This window comes from Electrophorus electricus, chromosome 3, assembly GCF_041902795.1.
Source record: "Electrophorus electricus isolate QZ-2024a chromosome 3, ASM4190279v1, whole genome shotgun sequence".
Classification (NCBI taxonomy): domain Eukaryota; kingdom Metazoa; phylum Chordata; class Actinopteri; order Gymnotiformes; family Gymnotidae; genus Electrophorus; species Electrophorus electricus.
Window position 1 is genome coordinate 12,235,001 of NC_137499.1, and position 18,804 is coordinate 12,253,804.

General features: G+C 45.6%; 3 protein-coding genes across 9 annotated transcripts in view; 1 reads left to right on the plus strand and 2 right to left on the minus strand.

Moving 5' to 3' along the window:
- Positions 1 to 5,886, minus strand: part of pkp4 (plakophilin 4) — an 18,081-nt gene extending 12,195 nt beyond the window's left edge. For 3 of the 5 annotated variants that reach the window (XM_035530202.2, XM_035530199.2, XM_035530179.2), the window contains exons 1-4: positions 5,656 to 5,884; positions 2,455 to 2,591; positions 1,495 to 1,607; positions 149 to 183 (exon numbers count right to left, since the gene is read on the minus strand). In XM_035530202.2, coding sequence (XP_035386095.2) covers positions 149 to 183; positions 1,495 to 1,607; positions 2,455 to 2,586 — 280 coding nt within the window. In that variant the 5' untranslated portion in view covers positions 2,587 to 2,591; positions 5,656 to 5,884. Of the gene's footprint in view, positions 1 to 148; positions 184 to 1,494; positions 1,608 to 2,454; positions 2,592 to 2,732; positions 3,113 to 5,655 lie in introns of those variants that run through there. The other 2 variants (XM_035530185.2, XM_081710359.1) reach the window with 2 other exon arrangements.
- A 1,587-nt stretch (positions 5,887 to 7,473) lies between these two features.
- On the minus strand, positions 7,474 to 12,470 carry c3h7orf57 (chromosome 3 C7orf57 homolog). 3 transcript variants are annotated; one of them, XM_035529999.2, is made up of 8 exons: positions 12,326 to 12,470; positions 11,751 to 11,817; positions 11,173 to 11,346; positions 10,980 to 11,073; positions 10,138 to 10,240; positions 9,044 to 9,129; positions 8,791 to 8,891; positions 7,474 to 8,272 (listed from the first exon to the last, which is right to left on the minus strand). In XM_035529999.2, the coding sequence occupies exons 2-8, from the start codon at positions 11,785 to 11,787 to the stop codon at positions 8,220 to 8,222; spliced, it is 648 nt and encodes a 215-aa protein (XP_035385892.1). In that variant the 5' UTR covers positions 11,788 to 11,817; positions 12,326 to 12,470; the 3' UTR covers positions 7,474 to 8,219. The 3 variants fall into 3 exon arrangements, with proteins under 3 accessions (XP_035385892.1, XP_026874242.2, XP_026874243.2); XM_027018441.3 differs by having other exon boundaries at positions 9,044 to 9,132; XM_027018442.3 differs by lacking the exon at positions 12,326 to 12,470 and adding an exon at positions 12,143 to 12,303 and having other exon boundaries at positions 9,044 to 9,132.
- Positions 12,471 to 13,157: 687 nt separating this feature from the next.
- On the plus strand, positions 13,158 to 16,638 carry LOC113582590 (cytohesin-interacting protein). The gene is made up of 8 exons (XM_027018440.3): positions 13,158 to 13,345; positions 13,461 to 13,504; positions 13,623 to 13,677; positions 13,801 to 13,900; positions 14,134 to 14,227; positions 15,153 to 15,219; positions 15,373 to 15,439; positions 16,122 to 16,638. Exons 1-8 carry the CDS (start codon positions 13,223 to 13,225, stop codon positions 16,235 to 16,237), a joined length of 666 nt encoding a protein of 221 aa, XP_026874241.1. The 5' UTR covers positions 13,158 to 13,222; the 3' UTR covers positions 16,238 to 16,638.
- The last annotated feature ends 2,166 nt before the right edge of the window (positions 16,639 to 18,804 follow it).

Here is an 18,804-nt window from a genome sequence, read left to right on the forward strand (position 1 = left end):
TGACTGTGTGTCACTTCCTCTGGCCGTAACCTTCCGCGCATGGGAAAATCAGCCTTTGTGTTATTCCAGCGTTCGTTGGAAACGTGTTGCACACTGGGGAAAAGGGATCAACCACGCACCAGCAGCGCGGCGTCGGCGAGGGTCTTACCTGCTGACCTCCACAGCAGAGACTTCTCAGAAGAACTGGAGAGGAGGAAAAAATAAAGAAGAGAAAGAGGAAAAGAGAGAGAGGTTCAGACGGGTACTCATCACTCAGCTTAAATCAGAGCACCTCCGCACCCTGCCCGTCACCCCCTCTCAGGGGCAAATAAACCACACACAGTCTCACGCCAACGTCCTAACGTCACGGGGGACCATCGAACTCCCTGATGTTTACCGCAAGGCCGGGCTTGGAAGTAACCGAAAGAAGTCACAGAGGAACAAGGGCTGTTGTGTGTCAGTCAGTGACGTGTGAAGAGAGCTGCATGCGTGTGTGTGTGTGTGTGTGTGTGTGTGTGTGTGTGTGTGGCCCAGGGGAGACTGGCTTAAATAAACAGCAGAATGCACACGTCAAAGTCTAGGGCAGGGAGACTGTCTGTCGGTGCCAGCCACTGCTCAGCGGTGTGTTCCACTGGGGCACTCACTCAACCAGTCGCTAGGCACGAGCAGCAAAAGGCAGTGGGTCATTTGGGTGGGGCCAAACAAGCATAGGTCAAAGGGCACACAGATGGTAAGGAATCCTACACACACTACTGTGGAACACCTGAAAAAACACTTAATGCTACGACTGAGAGATCTAACTGGCTGGCTGACCATGCGAGAGCATCAGTGGGTAAGGAGTGTTAACCGTTTCCCAGCTACACCACGCCCCAAACCCCCTGCGTGTGTGTGCCAGGGAAGACCATCTACACCCCACACTCTCTCCTCTATATGCCAGTCAGTACAGACAGCTGGATCTGTACACCCACTCAAAACATCTTCATTCACTGCATTTATTAAGAACGTTGGGTTAGGAATAACACAACATTATGTAAATGATTTATTAATGCTTTTAAGAACGCAGAACCATGTGTACAGTAGTGTCATTCTGGAAAGAACAAAGTCTGTTTCGGTTTCCATTCTGTAAGACTATCTTAAGATCAGGTGCAGATGTGTTAGAAATCTGTTATAAATTCAAAAATGTTTATAGGCTACAAAAATCACTACAGAGCTTGTGCATATATTCAAATGATATTACATAAACAATATTAGTGTTAAGCTTAAACAAGTGGTACTGGTTAGAGAGAGAAAGAGGTTGTTGTTTTGACTGCATTACACAGTAGATGCGCTGTTTTGAACTCTATATACACAGTGGCACAGACACACAGTACTGCAGGGGCCAATAATGACATTCTAGATTTCTCTCCCATTACGTTATGATCAGTAAGACAGATCAGAGCGTGGTGCCGAGGTCCTGACACCACAACAACTTTGCACATGCTGGTTCACGCGCCAACCGAAAAGGTATCTGCCTACCTGTCGCTGGCAGCACCTGGAGACTCCGCCCCCAACCTGCATCTCTCCAGCTGATTGGCCACAATCTGCCTCTCTGCCTCGAGCTCTCTGGTCAGCCTTTCAAACTGCAGCTCCTTATGTCGGAGACAAGAAAGAGTCCGGCAAAGAATTACTAAAAGCCTGTCAAGATGGAGCTAGTTAGTAGCATTCTAGGACTCGGGATGCTGTAGTTGCGTGTGGACAATTCCATAATTCCAGATTATTCCTTGTGCTTTTTCAATTAAATCCTTCCTGAGAGCGAGGGCTGCCTACGTCCATCTGACAAACTCTCCCCTCTCCTCTCCTCCTTTAGCAGAACTCTTGCGCTGTTTGTGTGTGTGTGTGTGTGTGTGTGTGTTTCATTTGTGACAACTGTGCTCTGTGAGCCAGTCTTTCTCTTGGTTTCTGAAAACGACTCATTGATGCAGCTGTTTCCAAAGGACACGGACACACACACACACACACAGCTGCTGTGGTAATGAGGATAACTAATCCAAATCCATTTCTGCATGTTTTTGACTAGAGCCACTGCTAAATGCATTCCCAATGTTTCCAGCGGTCTCAGAGTCTCCCACTACTAAAGGGAACTGGTTAACATCGCCCACTCCTTGTGGGCTGGCAGACTCACACACGAGGTGACATTGTTCTCCACCTGAGGCCAGTTAGGCACTCGGTGCTGGGAGACACCAGACACAAGCTTCCACCAGCACACACACACACACACACACACACACAAAGCCTGGCTTGTATACTGGCTTCAGTTTAAGCAGACACCAGAACCGCGCACACACACACACACACACAAACAAAACATTTTAACACACTTATAACATTACCTAAAAAACTCTTGTTCACATTTTTCATCTCCAGCAAGAATCTCAAATAGGTTTGGAAGTGTCTGTGTGAGTGATCATGTATATATGTGTGTGTGTGTGTATATACCTGTTCTTTGACGGAGGCCAGGATGTTGGTGGTGGTGGTGGTGGTGTCTGTCTCCATCTTACTTGCTCCCTCCACACAGCAGCTCATCACCTCCTCCACCTCTACTGCAGACCCCTGCTTAGGGGCGGGCATCGCCCCTACACACACACACACACACACACACACACACACACACACACACACACACACACACACACACACACACCATGAACTACCCGCTCAACTGTCATCATTCATCAGACGCACAATGAGAGGCTCATCTCAAAATCCATAATAACCTGTCAACTGCTTCAGTGATAGCGTCTCTGCCACCACAGCCAATCACAGAAAGCCGTGCGTCAGCGTGCCGGAGGGGGCGGGGGGAGAAACGTACTTGAAGTGTGCTCCGGCAAAACCATGACAAGACAACCTGCTCCTGTCCGGCCTCCCCTCCGGTGTAACAGACGGCAGAGCGAGCCGGATCAGCATGGGCTCTCTGGCCCCGCCCACCTCCGGAGGATATTACCCAGCTTCCCTCACCACGGAGCTCCTGCTTCGTGGAAGACCGAGCTCGTGTGACTCACGCGCTCGTAGACATGCACATGCACAACCTACATCACACACTGCCCTAAATGTGATCTTGTGTTGCCATTTGGGGGCTGAAGGGAAGAAAGCCACACACACACACACACACACACACACACACACACACACACACACACACACGCTACTGCCTTTGTGTGGTATTCCCTGAATGCGCATCCAGACAATGCAAATCAGTCTAAAATGCTTAAACGTCACCCAGTGTGCTGGCATTTGGAAAACTGAACTCCCAAATCCTCTTTACAAGTCATTAAGCCCCTCCCACAATGATACGGGATTTACCACCAATCTATGGCCTTTCAGGACAAGCTCTCTAAGGAGAGGAGAGGAGAGGAGAGGAGAGGAGAGGAGAGGAGAGGAGAGGAGAGGAGAGGAGAAGCATAGGAAAAAAACAAAAAAACTCTTAAGGAGCAACAACCTTATGCGAGTCATCTGACAATGTGTGTCAACAAAACACACAAGCTACTCTCAGTCTACTCTCCCACTGGGCTCTGACCACGAGCACGCGAACACATGCACATCCCCTGTGCCTCTCCTCTCTCACACACGCGCACACACAATCTGTTCTGTCGAGTTCAGTGATCAGGAGAGGAAAGAAAGGCACTTAACATAACTAACGACGGAACGTCTTCGCTTCACGGCCCACGAACGGCACGACGGGGCCCCAGGGCAGCATGAACGGCAGGTCGGATTCCTGACAGGGTGGCTTGACTGCCTGAATGCAAATCTTTCCACAAAACTCCATAAACATGCAGCTTAATGAGAAACACCTTGTTTCTTTTTAAATTTTTTGAAGTGTGCTTTAAAGCTGAAACACGCTTCACACAGCCAGAAAGATTTCCGTAACTGTAGAGAAGGAATTCTGAGTGGACTCCGAGGAGTCGAGGATTCTTCGCACATGGGAACCGTGGAGGGAGATTTCGACTGCTTGATCTTGATCGAGGTAACAGCTCGATCTGCCCAACCAACCATCAACGGTGCTTGTTCGGGGCTGTGCAGGGCTGTCCAAACGTTTGAAAACACAGAGCACACAGGCTTCACACTCGAGTACAGAGCGCAGAGGCGGTGTTTACAGTAAAACCATCCTTCTTTTGAACTTTCGGGGGAATAAGTTTAGCTCATCGGGAGGGAGTACGTTGCACGGTCCACCATCGTGTGGAGCAACCACACACCAGCAGGTGCCACCAGCAGAGGTGTGCCAAAAGTCTGTCTCACGCCCCCACACGCTGGCACGCAACATGCCAGCATCCTGTCCCACTCGCAGCTGAGACCAAGAACCGATACCCACGCGTGCAAACAAATAAACACAGACAGGGATCCTGTTTTACCTGCCACGGTTTACATAATCATAATGATGACATATCTGACCCATGCAACTGTAGGGAGAATTTTCTCTTGCTTTCAAGCAAATATTTTTTATTGTGTAGTAGCTGTGGTTGCTGCATATTGGGCATTTAAATAGCAATGAAGATAGTGATCTTATTTCTAAGACTTCTCAGATCTCAGATCTCAGGGTACTTCTCAGGGTGCACAGCACACTCCAAGCAACTAAACTTGCTCCCTCAATCATCTGCTGTGAACCCAACTCCTCAGGGTACTTCTCATGGATACTTCTCAGGGAGTCACTGCCAAGAGGTTTTTGTTGTTGTTTTGACCATCACCAAGGTCCTACAAGATATCTTCCAGAAGGTGGCCGGTCTGGGTCCCGCCACGTCTTCTGGGCCCCCACCACAGTATTCCCAGCTCATCCTCCCACTGCTGGGATGCGAGCCATCTCTCCTGGGTTCATCTCCACAGCAGGGATTCCCGTGCCCGGCCTCGCCGAGGGAAGTGGGGTCAGTTCTCGTGTTTCCACGGTGAATGTGGCTCGCATGGGATTTGAGCGTAGTTACAGCAGAGTGGACGGGGGCCACTTAATATGAAGGTCAAGTCACGCCGGTATCTTCCACGCGCTCCGCCGGGGTATAGAAAACCGGCCTATTTAACTAGTGACGGCAAGGTGCACGAGATGCTGAGCCACAGAATGCCACGAGCGAAAAGCTGCGCATGTGTGTCTCGTGAACAGGACAAGCCATTTCATCTCTCCTAACGGAAGGATAAACAGGGAATGGGACGACGCGCGACAGCGACACGCTATTTGTACGGCCGGTGATTGGGGATGATGGTGAATGTTGGTATGTCGACTCCAGGAGGGGGCCAGTCACCTGCCGAGCGCCAGCTCTCGGCGGTCCGTATTGCACAAACCCCTCACGACGAGCAGTTGACTAAAACACCGCTGCATCTTTCGACATAAGCCTTGAAGACAGACCAAGATGAATCGTGTTGGGGTTGTTGTTATTGTTTTTTTTTGTGTGTGTATTTTTAAACGGGGGTCAGAATCGTTCAGACACATCCGACAAGGTTCTGCATGCGCGAGAAGCACGGCGTCGTGATTACTTACCTAAGACACCTCGCGCAATTCGGAATGACTGACAGCGAGAAATGGAAAGGCGTGTCGCGCGCGACGTTTGCACGAATTTAGCCCTTCTACCGCAATTCACGAGCTGTGTTGCCGTTAAAGTCGTCAAGACGCGAGATACGGGGACACGTTCCCTTTCGATCCGGGAGCCGGGTACTCACCGATCGGCCTCCTCAGTGCAGACTGTTCGCCGTGACCGATATATCCATAAGAACGTGCGCTGTGTGCCGTTTCGTTTCGTTTCGCAGACGCGGTCCCAAACCGAAGCCACACGGGGGGTGGCTGTCCGCCGCTCCGTCCTGCGCGCTTCCCCGTGTTGGAGACTCTGTACGGTGTGTGACGTAGCCGCTCCACGGCGGCGGCGCAGACGGCGTTCACCTTTAACGACAGCGCGAGTTGATTTAAGTTGGATAGCTACTGTGCAGCCCCTGGCATCCCGTCCGCGTTTAACGACATCCTGACTCACGTCGAATAGTTTTGCAAAACAAGTGACATTATTGTTTTATGCATTATCAGTTTTATTGATTTTTTTTTTTGTCAATTCGTTTGTATCGTCTTCTGTTATGAATTTATGTGCAATTATTTTACGCCTTTGTAACCCACCGCAGGTTATTCTCTTTGGTTTTGTTTTCCTGGTAGTAAGCATGTCTAATATTTCACATTCATATCTGCTCTGGCACTTCAGGATAAAATCACGGAGGATTACTGACACATTTGTTGGGTGTGATTACACAGTCTATAATCAAGAATTTCAATTTAGAATCAAATGAATATAATTATATTAGCAAATGCTATTGTTCACGAATAATACACTCAAGAGTGTATGGAAACAACTATCCACATTCCATAATTACCCCCTTCTCTTGTCCAGCAGTGGTTTGGTCCAGTTGCTGGGCACCTCTGCTGATGCCAGATATGAACTTAGTGTAGAACAACACCCCCCCCCAACCCCCCCCCCCCCCATTGAGCAGTGGTTCCAGCTCGACGTCTTACGCTGTACCTCCTGCTAACACTGTTGTCCAGCTATTGGACACCCTTCAGCTAATGGGCACCTCCATTATTGGACACCCCTCAGCTCTGCTGATGTCCCAGATGGGCAAGTCCATGGTGGTCTCCAAAACACAAGATGTGAAGAATTAAAGAAGTTTGACCATGACTCTCCAACACACACTCACACTTCATCATAACCATAGTATTCATCATCTTCATCATCATGGTTAGCACTGCTGTCTCACAGCTTCAGCGACCCGGACCGGTCGCTGCCGGTTTGGGCTTCCTATGGGTTTTCTCCCGGATTACAAAAACGTGCGTGTTAATTTAGAGACGGCATCTGACCTTTCCTGGTGTGCGCGCGTGCGCGTGCGTGTGATGGACCGACAAAAATAATAAAGGATCAGGCAAGAGTAGAAAGGCAAGGTGTGTGTTTTCTGTGCAGGAAATCCAGCTGCTGTGAGCAGGCAGAGTAGGGCCACAAGCAGCAGAATGCCGTGTGAGAGAGAGAGAGAGAGAGAGAGAGAGAGAGAGAGAGAGAGAGAGAGAAAGAGAGAGAGAGAGAGAGAGAGAGAGAGAGAGAGAGAAAGAGATGGCACAACCTGAGACTTGACTTACCATCGGTGGAGAGTCGCTCTAAAGGAGATCCATTAATCAATACTAAATTTACTCCGTGTTTAGATGCATGGCTAGCCAAAACCACACCTCTCCTCTTTCCTTCATTAAGGCATTACTTTATGCAGAGAATTTTCCGGAGTTCTTCAGAACCAGTACAACTATTTTTCTACATTATATGTAAAACAGTTATTGTGTTTTTAAAATTCTCAATTTACAGTTCTGGTTGTCTCGTTCAACTAGAACATAGCTATATTTGCTTTTCTCAAAATAAGTGTATTTAGTGCATTTAGCGGCTTGGGTTTCAATGTTTATGTGTTCCTGGGCATCACAGGGATACAACAACAACAACAAAGGATTCTAGAACAAACTGATTTCCATGCACATGCACATTTATTCAGCTATCACATGACACCCACTGTACACATCATGGGGGAGAGAAGACCGCGTGCGAAGTTCACCTCGGTGCACACCTACTGCACCTGAATCTAAGAGACAGAATGTACCATTACATTGAACCCCCCACCCCACCACCCCAAACATCGCACTGCATAATAAGACATTCATGATCGCAAAAGCTCCCTGGACCACCTCAAAGTTCCTCAACACACACACACACACACACACACACACACACACACACACATACGTCCCACGTCCGCTGCGGTAGTGACGCAGATGGAGTCTCGTGAACGGCACACGTTTGCATGTTTCCAAATGTGACACAAAAGATGATGGAGTCTTTCCTTGGCACATCTGATCAGATAAACAACACAGCCTCTTTTTTGCTAAAATAATCAATAATATAAATAAATAAATAAGACATATCCATAAGTGTCACAGCACATGAAAAAGGTATGAACAACCTCTGTTTGCAGTTCAGGCTGCAAACACCACGCGACTTGTGTGCACAGTTTTATACAAACAGCGTGTCGTCCCCGAGAGGGCGTGGAAATTCCAGCGAGCACGAGCACCATTGGACGTGTAAGCGTGACACGAGTGACTTTTAAAGATAACGAATGACTGAAGAAAGATTGCATAAAGAGGAGGGGGTTAAAGGATGAGGGCGGCAGGGGCAGCCAATCCCGTGACCCGGGAGGCGGGACTACCTAACTCTCCTTCACTCCAGCTCATCCTCAAGGGCGATAGTGCTCGTCTGCTCCGAGGTCACACCTATAACACACACACACACACACACACACACACACACACTTAGTTACACTAGCTATCCCTGCAACATTAAACCCATATATAGGATTAGGGATTTTGAAGCAAAGCAAAATATAATACCCTGAACCCAATAACTCAAATACATTAGACCCGTTTTTAATACATTCATTTGGTGGCAGCTCATGAAATAGCAATGGACACATCATAACAGTACATTGAGTAAACAATGACCCAAAACACCAGGGGACACTCTGATCTGCTGCCATTTAACCGCGGTACCTCCGCTGAAGAAAGTCAAACACATTCAGGGTTCCCAGCAATCCTACCGCTCAACAAATCTGCTCACGCAACGACGGCACCAGGTCCGCCTGTGTCAGTAACGCCGTGTCTCTGAACCTTCCCCAAGCCCTTCATCAGCAAACACTGACGTGTCTGGTCATTGTTAAAAAATAAAAGGGCACGCAGGGCCGCCATACAGCCGCGCCACACCGCACCGCTACGAGAGGGCGGGGCCGTCTTACTTGAGGTGTCCTCGTCAGGGGACTTCTTGTCCTCCTCCATGTAGCCGAAGCTCAACAGCTTGGTCATGCTGACAGGAGCAGCTGCCTTCTTCTCGTGTGACCTGCGGCAGAGCAGTTTTTTTAGCGCCGGCGGAGGAATGCGGCGCGCATGCGAACACGGACACGTTTCTCTCCCGCACATCTCAGGTAATTTTGGGATTGACATCTCAGATGAAATCAGCGGGTAGCAGAGACACCCAGCAGAGACACCTACATCCTTTTGTAGCGGTTGGCCTCCTCGATGTCCTTCGGGTTTATGGACAGCTTTTGCAGCTCCTGCGCCGCCTGGCCCACCAACACCTTCTGCGTGAGAGGGGTGGAACATGACATCACCGCAGTGTCAAACCACTGTGATGGGGGCGGGGTTTAGGTGAAACGTTTAACATGCTTAAAGGTACAGTGAGATGAAATGTTTAACATGCTTAAAGGCACAGTAAGCAAAGCCGTCCTCAAAAAAAACCACCACCACCTAACCATGAATACACTTAATTTGATGAAGTAAAAGTATCAAAAGAACAAGTAACAAGCACAGAAAAGTAAAAAAACAAAAACAAAACAGAGACAAGAGCTTTAATTTCTAAAGGCATCGTTCCATAAGCTCTGGTTTGTGCACGGTTGCATGCGGAAGACCCCTCCCACCCCAGTGATGGGGGAGGCGGTCTCGTGGCTTGGGTAGGATGACCTGAGATGAAATGCAGAAGAGGCTGGAACAAGCAGGAATTCCCATGCTATGAGGAACGTGGAGCGTGCCTCTAACTGGCACCTCTATCCTGGGCATGGGAATGCTGAAGAGCTGCCCGTTAAAAGCAGTATTCCCAGGTGTGTGAATGCTACACAGTACACCGACGTGATGGCATGAAGGCCTAATCAGACAAAATCCACACCAGGAAAACCCACGTTTGTTTCCAGAGACGGAGGCATAGACCGGTTGATACAACATCAGGATACGTTCAAACATGAGTACCAGGGAAAGGACACAGAAAAACAGAACATAAACATATATTAATGACACCAGCACACCCGACAACACCAGCACACCCGACAACACCAAAACTTAGAACATGCAAAAACAGTTCAGATCTTTTTTTGCGTGAAAGAATTAGAGCTGGTGCGGAGCAGGTGAAGTGAGAAGGTGAGACGCTCCCGAGCGTGGAACTGAAGGCCGATGAACAGGACAGGCGTAGAGCATGAAAGGAGGGGTTTCGGCACGGCGGCAGCAGACGGGATGCGGCAACATGCTCGCGCTGACACGACTGTCCCCCCACCCCATTCCCCCACCCCCTGGGACACAGCTGGCCTTCCGGTCACCTTGTCTGTGGTGCCAGGGGAGGCGTCAGACTCCTGGTCCGACGACGGCCCGTCGTCGGTCCCAAACGGGGCCAGCAGCCTCTGCGATGAACCTTTGCTTTGGCTGCAAGCAAAACACGACTGTGACCGCAGCCCGCTGTAGCCCGCGCCTGTTCTCCGCGAGAACGGAGCGCTCGACTGACCTCATCTGTAAGAACACTGCTCAAGGAACGGCTATGCTGTGTTCCCTTCACTTTAGGTGACTGCAAATTTATTACAGATGCGACCCATACACTCAAAATTCACATCGTAATAAAGCATAAATCCATGTAATCTTTTGATAGTTATATCACATAGATCTACTGTTAATCATTTTTATTTTAATAATGCAAGCTGAATAACAGCACCATAGATAATTCTCCAATTTAAAAAATCATGTATGCAAACCATATTAATATGAATGATCAGATATTCAAGATTATGCGTGAGATTGACATTATGAGAGACTTATGGTCATGTTGGTGCGATCTAAACCAGGCACAAACAGTGAAGATTTGCGATCCATTCTGGCTGCCAACACCTGAGACAGGTTCAGTAATTAGGAAAGGTTCAGGTGTCTTGGGGACCGGTGTAAAAAGATAACACGCACTGGCTCGAGAAGCTGGAAACGGACGATGTCACAGATATTTAAAATACACTGTCCACCTCTCCGTAGCTGTATATACCTGTAAACAGTCCAGCATGCCAGGCTGTCTCTTATATTACATGTGTACTCACCAAGACAAAGTCCTCATGTATAACATATGTGCTACATACCTGGGAAAAAAACCCCCAACTGATTCTGACCGTGACCGAAATCTCACCTTTGCTGGCCATCTTCAGCAGAAAACCAGTTAGGGGGTGAGTACAAGCTGCCAGATTTGGGGTTATCATCTGTGTTATCGTGCGACAATAACCCTACAGGAGTGCAGAGAACTCTGGGTTAAGACTGGGCCATGTAAAAATAAAGAAATGCACGTGAGCGCGCAGCACAATAATTACACACGTAAAACAGACCTTTGTGTCCTCCTTGTTTTGCGAGTTTGACGTAGTCCGAATCCGTAGCCTGGATTCCGACCCGTCGTCCCGAGGTTCTCTCTACGGGTCCAGTTTCGGCAGACTGTGACAAACCCGGAATCTGTGACGCTGGGCCAGTTGCACCATTGGAACTGGGAACGCTGGTTTTCATGCCTAAAAAGACGCTGTGATTAGTACCGGATGGCAGATCCGAGGACTGGATGAGCCCACAGAAGTCTCGGGGCATTGCCTCTGTTTTTTGCATTTTTGCTTAAGTTCATTTTAAAGGTTCTTACTTATAGCGTGATACCCATATGTTTATATCAAAATGTTCAGCACAATCTCAGCTCCCTTCCTAATGAGGTACCATTTGAACTAGAGCACTGCGTAAATAAATAACATGGCCATAAAGATACAAATATGAGGTCCAATTTTAGAACTGTATCATATTTCATGTGAAAACATGTCTTTACTCATACCTTTATCAAACCTACATTCAGAAGCAGTTTGCCCATTATTTTAATTATCACCTGTGTTTTTAGGGTTGGTGTTGAATTAGCTAACGAGGTTAACCTTACCGGGTTTAGTGCGCCGGTAGTTTGGCTCAGCTGACATGTCTTATGTTTCAGGTCACTGCGAAGATTTCTAGAGAAAGAACAAGACGAAGTTGCGAGTTAACCTCATCTTAGAACGCTCCTAGCATCCTTCAAAGGATTATAAGGCATCTCTTAGCAAGCTTCTAGGCCAGCTAACTAAGAACATCACCAGGGAGCATCACCAAGCGGCGGAGGTGACGGAGCCTGCTAATCAAAAATACGCCACCTAAAACCATCCTCTCTCAACCTAGCTCTGGTCGCTTTCCGATCTCTAACAGAAAATGCACCCTTTTGGTACTATCTCCTCAAACATATTGCCTTATATATGTTTTTCCTGCCCATCTTAAGGTTTTTTCTTTCCTTTCCCTAGATACCTTGCTCGTCCTGGTCGCCTGGTAACAAAAGCAGCATCAGGACCGCCGCTACCAGCTCGCTAACCACCTCATCACTCCGAGCGCTGTCTGAAGCGCGATTCGTTCATAAGTCGATTACACACGTTGAACGTTCACTAGAACATCACGGATGCAGCGCAAAAACGTGATTTTAAACGAGCTTACATCCTTCAGTCGTGGCGGGATATAACGGGTGCGTCTCGGCCTGATGTGGCGCCGTCTGACTTCTTCGACAGAGCTTGTAGGCCTGTAGCATCTACGGCGAGTTGCTGCCACCTTACGATCAAGGCGCACCACGTCGAAAGCCTCACATAATAAAACGGCAAACGTCGCTAATTAAATCCTTTTTCTTACTACCCATAAACACGCAAGAGTTCAAAACCAAGGGTTAGATTAGAATCCCTTATATAATCATTTTGATGAAGTCTGTGGATGAGTTGCTAGATCAGACTACGCTCCCATTTTTAAAGTATAACATGTAAAACGTTAACTACATAATGACTAATAGTATATTCTTAATAATAATAATAATAATAATAATAATAGTAATAATATAATAATAATAATAATGATGATGATGATGATGATGATGATGATGATGAATAAATAACAACAATAAATAGCTACTACATGTTTTATGAGCCTATTTGTAAACGGCGAATTAGTGTAATTCAGGGGGCCGCTCTTTCCCTCATAACGCTGCTTTATTTTTTTTATTTTATTTATTTATTTTTTTTCCTGTCCTGTCTCAGGTGTAGGACAGATGTAGGTGTTTGATGTTGGACTGGGATTTAGCTGCCGCATGTTAACACAGTGGCAGAGAGTTATTAGTGATCGTGGTTGGGATTTTTGTCGGTAGAAGTGCAGTCGTAGATGTAAAGTGATGTTTCTTTTCCTCCGTTTTTCGCTGTGTCGCAGTTTACAGTAACGCCAGAAGAGGAATCGTGTGCTACAGAAAGCCCCGTGGGGGCTTAACCGTGGCCACGTGATTTCCGTTTCTCGGCTGACGGCGATGCTGAGAGGTGAAGCGTGTCTTCAGACGAGTCCGGCTGCCGGTACGCGATGTCGAGCCCGGTGAGCTACATCACAACACTCATCAGAAAAGCAAGCCGCGCGAACCCTTCCACGCACCGAAAACCGGGCTCGCTGAGCCGCCGTCGGTCCGGTGATGGGCAAGGACGCAAGGTAGGAGACACTTTATACATACCCCAAAACACAACTGAAACCGTTTAATGAGGAAACTAAGGGAAAGCGAAGTTACAGCGATATTTCGAGACTGAACTGAATGAATATTTCTTAGGCAAGGCGCACTGAGATCATCGGCGTGTCACAGGACTACGAAAGGTACCCAGTGATTACATTTATTCCGTTAGTTTGCAAACTACGTCTGCTGGATTTGCCTGGTCGCGTTACGTATCAGCAGCACTTAAATTAAGCCTACCTTTGTGTGTCTGTGTTTTAGGCAAAATGTGGTCATTTCGAAAAATAACAATGAGACATTTGGATTTAAAATCAAGGTAAGGTTTATTTTTAAGATACCCTACATATATACCCATACATCTTTCAAAAGTGTCCAAGGCATTCAGTAGCGTGGCGATAACCGATAAACTCTCTCTCTCTCTCTCTCTCTGTATTCACAGACTTATGAGAAGAACACTACTGACTCTGGGCAGGATATTTTAACCTGTGTGAGCTCAGTGAGAGAGAAAGGACCTGCAGAGAGAGCTGGCTTAAGGACAGGTATATTTACTTCACACACACACACACACACACACACACTTACAGAGCCTTGTATCATCACTCCTTCAGATAATTGTTTTGTCTGTTGCACATCCATTTTTTATGATATTCCTAATTTTACTTTCTTCCTCCTTTCCTCTCTCTCTCTCTCTCTCTCTCTCTCTCTCTCTCTCTCTCTCTCTCGCTCTCTCTCCATCTGTCTCCGTATGACTGTCTTTCTCTCTGTCTGGTAGGTGATCTCATTATTATCATCAACAACATCTGTGTAGAAGACTTTGTACATCAGCGGATTGTTGACCTTATTCACAACTCATCCAGCTGCCTAAAGTAAGACTAAAGTGACCTTTAACCCCTAAACTAAGACTAAAGTGACCTTTAACCCATAAAGTAAGACTAAATGACCTTTAACCTCTAAACTAGGACTAAAGTGATATCTTTAACCCCCAAAGTAAGACTAAAGTGATATCTTTAACCCCCTAAACTAAGATTAAAGTGGTATCTGTAACTACCTAAACTAAGGCTAAAGTGATATCTTTAACTACCTAAACTAAGCCTAAAGTGATATCTTTAACCCCTAAACTAAGCCTAAAGTGATATCTTTAACTGCCTAAACTAAGCCTAAAGTGATATTTTTAACCCCTAAACTAAGACTAAAGTGATATCTTTAACCCCTAAACTAAGATTAAAGTGGTATCTGTAACTACCTAAACTAAGACTAAAGTGATATCTTTAACTACCTAAACTAAGCCTAAAGTGATATCTTTAACCCCTAAACTAAGCCTAAAGTGATATCTCTAACTGCCTAAACTAAGCCTAAAGTGATATTTTTAACCCCTAAACTAAGACTAAAGTGATATCTTTCACCCCCTAAACTAAGACTAATGTAATATCTTTAACTATCTAAACAAAGACTAATGTAATATCTTTAACTACCTAAACTAAGACTAAAGTGATATATTTAACTGCCCAAACTAAGCATAAAGTGATCTTTTACCTCTAAACTAAGACCAAAGTAGTATTTTTAACCCTTATACTAAGTCTAAATTGATATCTTTAACACATAAAGTAAGACTAAAGCGATATCTTTAAATGCAATCATACTTGTTTAAACCCCCAGGGTTTTCTTGCTTGTTTAAACTGACAGGCAATCATATATAAATAAGCATTTTGTCTAGTCTAGTAATATCTGACTATCTGGTATGAATGCTATGCTGGTTTGCTCTTGGCTTGACAGTTGATGTTTTCTTTCCAGGCTGGAGATTGTGAGAGGCACTACACTGAAACAAAGGGAACTACAAAAGAAATTACACCATCTACAAGTAAGTGTTGACACCCTTATTTGTACTGAGTTTGTTTCAGTAGGACTCACTGTTTTAGTCACAGGCTGTGCACTTGCGTGCACTTGCGTGCGTGTGTGCTTTGTTTCAGGGAAATGTGATTATTCTGACTCTGTGCTCATTTTACCCTGATAGGATCAGCTAAGAGAGAAGAGGGCGGAGCTCCAAGTACTTATCTCACAGGAAGAACATCTCAGAGGAGGTGTGTGTGTGGTGTGTGTGTGTGTGTGTGTGTGTGTGTGTGTGTGTGTGTGTGTGTGAATAGGAGCGAAAGAGTTCCTATTTGTAAGAAAACGGCAAAACCCACATCTTAAAGAACACAGTGAGAAATGTGTGAATCCTTATGACAGGAAGACACATTTACTAAGATCTGACACCTCACACTGAATGCAGTCTGTTGAACAGCCACAGATCCGACGAAAACCTTGAGTTTATTAAACAACTTACTGAAGTTGTTTCTGAAAACATGCCACGCCGGCGTTTTGCCAGAGCTCAACGGAGACACTAAATGTAGGGCATCACACACATGTCTGCTTGAAGTGGAACGCTAACACACTCAGACGAGAGAAGACTACTCTCGAAGCAGGGAGTGCTGGGCCACACGTACCTCTTTGAAAGCAGGAATTTAACTCTGTTTTCACTAGTATTTCATCAGATTTGCAGCGAGTCGTGCTAAGTGAATAAGCTTACGTGAAGGACAGTTTTGCATAAATACAAAGTGCAGCCATTTGTTCAAGCTTTTTGGTAATGAAATACACAGTCTGCCTCTAGACTGGTCGGCATTTTACGTTTTATCACTAACATGAACTTCAGGTGGACATGTTTGACATAATGTAGGTGTGGGTGTCTGTGCTGGGTTAAAAGTACCTCTTCCTGTTGCCTAGGTGACCAAAGAAACAGAGGCTCCCAGTCCTGCCTTGCTCCGGACTATCTGCCCATCCCATCCCAGCCGCTTGGGACCCCCGGGCCAAGGGCTAGTGAGGACCCCACAGGTGGCTGAAATGTGCCTTTCTGGATTTCACTGCCTCAGTAAAACAGCTAGCGCTACAGGCCTTCACTAGAAGGACCTGGAACACAACACACCTCTCGGCACTAATGTTATACTGACGCGTTGGCCTTTTCGCTGTTCTTCCTGAATTGCGACAGTATTTTTCTGTCCTTCAGAAGAAAAGAACATTTCTGTTTGCACTGTTTAATGCCTTAATTTATTCATTATAATATTTTTGAATGGTTTTATATTATGAAGTGTTTGTACAGTTGGACATCTTTATATTAAGTATAAACTGTATCGAGAATATGTTTCTGTGTATAATTAACGTTTTGTATGTATAGATTTATTTATTTCTACTTAAAGTTATGAAACTCTACATCAGTGGCCTAATTAAAAGTACTTTGACAACTTCCTGCATTAGCCTGTGATGTTACTTGATATTACAAGTTAGCAGTTTTCTCATGAACTCTCTCTGCAATCAAACAACTGCTATGGATGTAGGTTGTGGATAACATCAATGATCTCTGTGGTCTGAGCTCTCACCGAGAGCTTTCACATACATCATGACATCTCAACCTTGACAGGAAGTGGCTTCATTAGCACCCATGCACCCCCTCACAAATTCACATTAGTCACATTCTTCATTAGTCATGGGAAGCAAGCGGTTACAGCTGTGTCTTACGCACATTTAACACGTTTGTCCATTTCCACACCTTTTTTTTTTAAAGAACTGAAGTTTTTTTTAAGTTTTTTTTTTTATTTTATTTCTTTAGTTTTCAAATGAATATTTATACAAGTTTTGTACTGATGTAATATATAGTAAGCAGCTTTTTCTGATATAGTGCAAAACTCCAACAAACCTGCATTAGAGTGGCAAGTTAATAATAATAATAATAATAATAATAATATTATTATTATTATGTTCTCATCTGATGGAGGTTTTAGTGTCTTAGTCTGTAGCCTATAGTCGGCTTATGAGGACTATGACATCACAGGCTACTTTTCTCTAATATTAATGACAAATAAGTAACCAATATATCAATTTGAAGAATAATTTAGAGAATGTAAAGGCACTCTCTTTAGATTCAGAGAGTTTAACCCCAATTAAGAAATCTAACAACCATCTTGCTTTTGCGATGCGATCCAGTCACTCCTGGTCAGACAGACGTCTTTATGATGTAGTAGGAGAGCGCTGGAGGACCCTCTCTGTGATGGCAGGGATATGGTCTCTCCTCCTCTTCCCTGGGAGTGATGCAACACAGTCAGTCAAAGCACAATGCTCCCTGGTCTGCTGCAGTCTGGGTTGTAATATTGCCACTGAGCAGTTCCTTTCTCAATTTTACAGCGGTATTACAGATATCACGTCTGGGAAAGGTCTTTGGTTGAAATCAGTCAAACAGGACCATCTCTAGGTGAAGGTACGGAGTTTCTGACACTACCGAGAAGAAGTGACGGCCACTGCAGAGCACTGGAAGCCAAACCATCAGCGTACTAGGAATTAGATCACGGAGGAGGAACGTGGAAATGAAGACAGATAAGGAACTTGTGTCTGATGGTGGTGGACCAGGCTGACGATCGGTGTGCTCTGAACTCTACCTGAGCTCGAGGGTTTCACGTGCAATCGTGTCTCAGGTTGAGCGGGAAACCGTCTAACATGTATACCTTTAGCTGCCCCACATGTGAGTCATTTTATAATTAACCAAAGCTATTACAAGGTGTTTAGCCTATAAAGTGCTACGCCGGCCCTTTTATTGTTACACACACATATATATATATATATATATATATTTTTTTTTTTGTAAATTCTAAACATTTTCCTTTGTGAAGAATGCTAATTGGTCATCACGTGAGCAGGGCGGGAGATGGAGCTCGCATGGCTGGCCAGTACAGGCTATTCAGAGAACAGGAGGGAGAGAGCGAGAGAGAGATAGTCCCACTTCAGAGCGTCCAGTACAGGAGACGATGGAGCCGCTATCACCGTCACTCCCTCCACACCAGCACGAGACGGAGGCCAAACTGCCGGCTGGCCCGCACCAACCGGCCCAGGGACCTGCTGATGGTAAGACCCTGAACTCTGTCAGAGAAATCCAAAAACGCTTTCTCACCTTCCTCAACTTGCTCATCTCAGTTTGTTCACATTGCGCTTTGTTTAAGAGTGAGAGCACAAGCTAGAATCGTTCATTAAATGTAATAAGTTCGGTAGTCAATTTACAACGTTTTATAATATGTTTCTTAAGGTAACTCCTTTGTAATATTAACTGAAGACTTTTTTTGCTTCTTAATATCAGGATGTTTCACGCAACAGAGTAAAGTTGACCTACAGACGTGCCTCTGCTGACTGGTGTGAGAAATAATGTGGTTCATTGGTCAGAGGTCAAATGGTCATGTGACCTGCCATGTGCACGTGTGGTTTGTGTGATTCTAAACGTAGTTGTGCATAGCAGCTGTCTAATCCTGTGATATGTTTGATGAGCTCTCATTGTGTAGGAAATGATGAAAGATATCGCACTCTAGAGTTTTTTTCTGGAGTTCAGGTCTGTGGATTTGTTTATTCAAATCAAATTAAAATTCCACAA

Coding starts and splice junctions, on each gene's coding strand:
- c3h7orf57 (XM_027018441.3), bottom strand. CDS start 11,787: ATGTCAGCTGAGCCAAACTACCGGCGCACTAAACCCG. Junction 9,133..10,137: donor CCCCTGGCACCACAGACAAG/GTGACCGGAAGG, acceptor CCTCTCACGCAG/AAGGTGTTGGTGGGCCAGGC. Junction 8,273..8,790: donor CCCTGACGAGGACACCTCAA/GTAAGACGGCCC, acceptor TGTGTGTTATAG/GTGTGACCTCGGAGCAGACG.
- LOC113582590 (XM_027018440.3), top strand. CDS start 13,223: ATGTCGAGCCCGGTGAGCTACATCACAACACTCATCAGAAAAGCAAGC. Junction 13,505..13,622: donor GTGTCACAGGACTACGAAAG/GTACCCAGTGAT, acceptor TCTGTGTTTTAG/GCAAAATGTGGTCATTTCGA. Junction 15,440..16,121: donor GGAAGAACATCTCAGAGGAG/GTGTGTGTGTGG, acceptor CCTGTTGCCTAG/GTGACCAAAGAAACAGAGGC.